The sequence below is a fragment of the Diospyros lotus genome, chromosome 10 (genome assembly GCF_014633365.1).
Source record: "Diospyros lotus cultivar Yz01 chromosome 10, ASM1463336v1, whole genome shotgun sequence".
NCBI classification, from domain to species: domain Eukaryota; kingdom Viridiplantae; phylum Streptophyta; class Magnoliopsida; order Ericales; family Ebenaceae; genus Diospyros; species Diospyros lotus.
In genome coordinates, this window is record NC_068347.1 from 21,923,789 (window position 1) to 21,928,910 (window position 5,122).

General features: G+C 44.9%; 1 protein-coding gene across 1 annotated transcript; it reads right to left on the reverse strand.

Annotated features, from left to right (window-relative positions):
- Positions 1–269: 269 nt before the first annotated feature.
- Positions 270–746, reverse strand: LOC127811176 (uncharacterized). The gene has a single exon (XM_052350882.1). It carries the CDS (start codon positions 744–746, stop codon positions 270–272), a length of 477 nt encoding a protein of 158 aa, XP_052206842.1.
- Between the last annotated feature and the right edge of the window lie 4,376 nt (positions 747–5,122).

Sequence of the window (5,122 nt, forward strand, 5' to 3'; positions counted from 1 at the left end):
AGTGTAAACCATGCAAACGCATCTTGATACCAGCGCAAGAGTGAAAGGACCTCAGATCGCAAGGGCTCCTGTAACTTGGAACTAATCTACACTGTCCAATCGGGCTCTTCCCCCAGCAAGACTTCCTCGAGCTCGTCCACCGATTCTGAGGTCTTAAGCTCCTCTAGACCTTCCAAGATGAAGCTGGTAACCACCACGGGAGGGGCGGTGGAACTCTGCCCCTTCCCCCTTACTGACCTTTGACCTACTCCTATACTTGGGGCTTTCCCTTATTCTGTCTCCATTTGGCCCTGACCGTCTTGAGGGACAACATCCTGGTTCGGTCTTGAGTCTGACTCTAACCCCTTGGCAATAGTGGCACTCAAGGAGGCCACGTAGCATTCCCTAGCCTGCCATTGGTCTCCTCTTATCTTGCCAATCCCTCCCGGAATAGGGAATTTCAACACTATGTGATACGTGTTTGGTACCGCCCTCAAAGCACTAAGCCCAGACCTACCAAGGATCATATTGTATGCCGAGGGCACATCAGCAACCAAAAAATCCAACGTCACCTGGGATTTATGAGAGCCATTACTGGCTGTCAAGGGTAGCCGGATCAACCCCTCGGAATGAATCACCATTCCATCAAAACCAACCAATGGGACACGGACTGGCCTCAACTGATCGAGAGTGAACCCCATCCCTAGGAACGCCCTCTTGTAGAGAATCTCCGAAGAGCTACCCGGGTCCACGAGGATTCGCCTCATCTCCCACTTTCCTACTTGAGCAGTGATAACCAACGGATCTGAATAGTTGGGGTAGCTTGGAAGATCCTTTTAGAGAATGTGATGACCACCTTCTCCTTTACAACGCTCTTAGGAGCAGTTGAGTGAGACCCTGAAACTATTCCTGCAGCCAACATGTACAAGATAAACTTTTGTCCTCCCTCATTGGCGGGCTGTTTTCCTTCTCTCTGGGGCGGTGTTAGACTTCGCTCTCGAAAGCGATCACGAGTAGGAGACCTCATTCTTTACTCCGGTTGGGATTCTACCCTGCCCGAGCTCACACCTGCTCGACCAATGAAATCCCGGAGGTAACCCCGGTTGATAAGCTCCTGTATCTCTTCTTTTAATTGGATGCAGTCCTTTGTCTCATGGTTGTGGTCGCGGTGGAAGCGACAATACTTCTTTTTGTTTCGAGTGTTAGGTGGAGACTTCAGCAGGGGAGGACGTCGCAAATAATTCTTATCCTCTAGGGCCAGGAGAATCTTTGCTCAACTAGCATTGAGGGGAGTATAACTCACCGGGCTTCCCCGTACACCCCCAAAACTCGGGCGATCTGGAGCTCGGGAGGGGCGATAGTCTGTCTTCTATTCCACCACCAACTTTTTCTTCTCCTTTTCCCTTTCTTTCTTATCCGGTTGTTCAACTCACTTCACCTTCATCATCTCTTCAACGTTGATGTACTTATTATCCCGTGCAAGGGCTTCTATGAAAGTACGAGGTAGAGTCTTGGCCAAGGACTAAGCGAATGACCCAACCCTCAAGCCGTTCTGGAGAGCCACCATCGCAATCCGCTGATTGAACTCGTCAATGCTCAACGCCTCCTCATTGAACCTAGCCACGAAATCCCTTAGGGATTCACCCTGGTTTTGCTTGATGTTCACTAGAGCCATGGAAGACTTCCGGTGGCGCTTCAAGGGAGCGTAATGGGCTCAGAAACAGGTCTTCAGCTCTTCCTAGTTGTTGATGGAACGATGGGGAAGTTGAGTACCAAGTCAAGGCATGACCTCCCAAAGTAGCCGAAAATGCCCAGCACCACATTATGTCGGACCCCGACTGCACTAGCATGTGAGAGGAGAAAAGTTTTACGTGATCATAGGGGTCTGTGCTTCTGTCATAGAGCTTGATGGATGGAATACCTTTCTAGTAGAACCTCTGACATGATGCCCTTGCTCAAGGGTTGGTTAGAGCCGAGGTGGAGCAGCTCTTCCTTTCCCTTATTGAATTCCTAGACTTACCTTTCCAGGAAATGCAATCGCCTCTCCTGCGAAGTCCCTCCTTCTCATGAGGGGGAAGAAGTAGATCCTTCCACCTCAGAGGGGTGAATTTCCTGGCCTGACTGACGGGATTGACGAGGCTCCCGAGTAGGAAGAGGTGACTGGTGCTCCGCCCGCTAAGAGGGCACATGTGGACGATGTTGTTCATTTTGGTGTAAATAACCAGTCAACAACTCTGTTAACTGTTGGACCTGATTCTCCAACCTGGTGAGTTGGTCCTCTGGCATTGGATTGGCCGGAGGTGGTGGATTCTCCCCTTACGGCGAGGCCTCTAAATGGGCACTAGCTTGGTTACGAGTCACATTCCTTCGGGGAGCCATGTGGTTAGTTATGGCGAAGAGCGAAAGTCGTGTGATACTTATGGAAAGACCGAGGTCCGACGTGAGGAGTTGAATTCTGAAGTGCGAGGCAGGGAAAGAAGAGGCTGGCGAGTTTGGACGTCGGCCCCAGGTAGACGCCAAATGATGATGGTTTTTGGGACTGACCACCACATGCCACCTCTGCGAATGGACCTCGAAAATTGAACCTCGAACTTGGGGATGTCGAATCTCGGTGATAGAATCTGCAAGACAACGGAGTGGTAGGGCTAAGGTCCCCCGAGGTGGATTGCGACACTCAAATCAGTAGAATAAATGCAAACAGTAAGAAATGTGAGAGCTGTAGAGCTTGGTTATACCTGGTGAGGACTCTTGTCTTTTATAGGGGGACCCGTTATGGGGTAACTGAGATAAAACCCGTGAAGAGCGGGCATGACTCCCGAGGATCCCGGTCAAGTTAGAACGGGTCTTGCGGCCCGGCCTGAATTTTTCGGGCTCTGCTCCGGATTGTTGACTTGCCACATGTTAGCCTCACAAGTGATCCACGTGGCAAGTGAGACTATTAGCGCTAGGGGTATTCTGGTAATTTTAGGTGGTGCCACATCAAATTTAAAATTTGAAATTTATTTATATATGAATTCTTATGCTTGATATGATAGAACTTAAAATATGAAATTAATTCAACTAAATTTTAAAATTCATATTTGGAATATTAAAATTTCATTTACTTTTATTTTCTTCAATATCCTTGATACAAAAAGTTTATTGAAGTAATTAAATAAATACTAGAATTATCTCACACTAAAATATATTTACAAATTACACCAAGTTTTCACCATATTTGTAGCCATAATAAGCATTTACACCAAATGTTTAGAGAAAAAACAGAAATATACCAACATTTGCATATATACCCACATTTGCTTATATACAACATTGAGACATTTACGAATACACACACACATTCGCATACATTTGTGTATATACACACTGTTGGAAATTTGTAATGCTGTGGAATCAATCTCACATTGAAACAAGCAAGAGACATGGATTTCTTGAAAAGGCTTTACTCTTTTTCCAACTTTAAAGTGTTGTAGTTGTGGGTCTTCATGGTGGTCAAGATTGACCTATATTAAATCTATCTTTGATTAGGTTGAGGCACTTGGCACTTTGGTTCAAATGGGATTTAAATTTGAATTTCGAAAGTTTAAATTTGATTAGGCCAATTATTAGAACAACATATAATCTTTTACTGCCATTAACTAATTCTGAATTCTATAAATAGGCATCAAGAGTTTTCAGTCTCTCTTATGTTTTTTTTTTTTGAAAGAGTGAGAAGTCTTGTTGTATCCTGAGTGAGATACCTTCATAATTTGGTATAGCTAGTGGGGTAATATCCTTTGAGGGAAGTGTATTAATTACACATCTTTTGGCTTGATTTCGTTTTGCATAGTATTCCTTTAACAATCTTAAGTGATATTATGGAATCTAAAAAGAATCCGAGGGTTCCATTCCAAAATTGAGATTCGATCAAACTAGGTCATTTAATGAAACATACTTCACAAGATGGAAGGACAAGATGGTTTTCAAGTTGATTTCCTTGAAGAAAAATCTAAGACAATCAAGGTCGAAAGAAAGTATTGTAGCCTAACCCTTAGGCGAGATTCCCCTGGAGAGGTGTCGTATTGGAAAATGGGAAGGGGGAATAAGCAAAGTGGAGAAAGCATTCGCGAATGACCGTTTGGGGCATCTGTGTGTGCCTTTGTGAGAGACCTTCTGGGTGACCCTTTGAGGTTTGCAAAAGGCCTTCCGAGATATTCACATGAGCCTCTTCTGCTATCCCTTTCAGACACCCAAAGGCCTGGTCAACTCCTCGACAATCCTGCGTGCCATGTGACCCAGTCTTGGTTGACGGGTATAAATACCCCCGACCCCTCAAATTCTGGGATCCCCTTCTTCTCTTTTCTAGACCTCAAACTTTTCTTTCTATCCTTCTAAACCACTCACCCATCTGCACATTTCACTCATGTACAAATACCTCACTTGATAAACCCGTATGCATATCCTATTACGGCACATCCGAGGATGTCACCTGTGCAATACCACCCTTCACTCACTCATCCGCATTACATTCGCGTCTATTCTATTCCATAACATCTTATGATTTAGGCATCAAGGAGCCCATGTGAGAGAAATCCTTGCATGCCTTCTGATTGTCTTTTGTCTTGCAGACCATATTTGAAGGCACCAATCCAAAGGCTCATACCAACCACAACATTCTTTAGAGGCATCCCTTGAAGGCATCATCCAAAGGCCTTTTCGCAGGGTCCTTCTGAAGACTCTCCCGTGAGACATCCTTTTGGAGACTTTATAATGGATCTCTTGTTGTTTGAAGACCCTTTTTGCAAGACCCTTCAAGTGCTTCCTCTGGTGCCTTAGCTAAATCACTCCCATACTTCCTTTTGTTCCCCTAAATAGTAAGTTAAGCCTTGCGACTATTGACCTCCCCCAGCTTTCCTTGCTCTTCCTTCTTGCCTGGCCCTATCTATTATTTGTTAACCTTTCTCGACATACAAATTCTAATTGTTGTAGTTTGACAACAATAATTTGGCATCGTTTGTGAGAAATTGACAAAAAGTCAGTTAAAATGACGAGAAGGATAAAATGCACTTGAGCTGGAGAGCCATCTCAACCATCACAACTTGAAGCAATTGTAGTAAGTCCTTTTAGGTGATCGAGGGCATTGCCCAAATATCACCTCTCGGTC

Coding starts and splice junctions, on each gene's coding strand:
- LOC127811176 (XM_052350882.1), bottom strand. CDS start 746: ATGAGGCGAATCCTCGTGGACCCGGGTAGCTCTTCGGAGATTCTCTAC.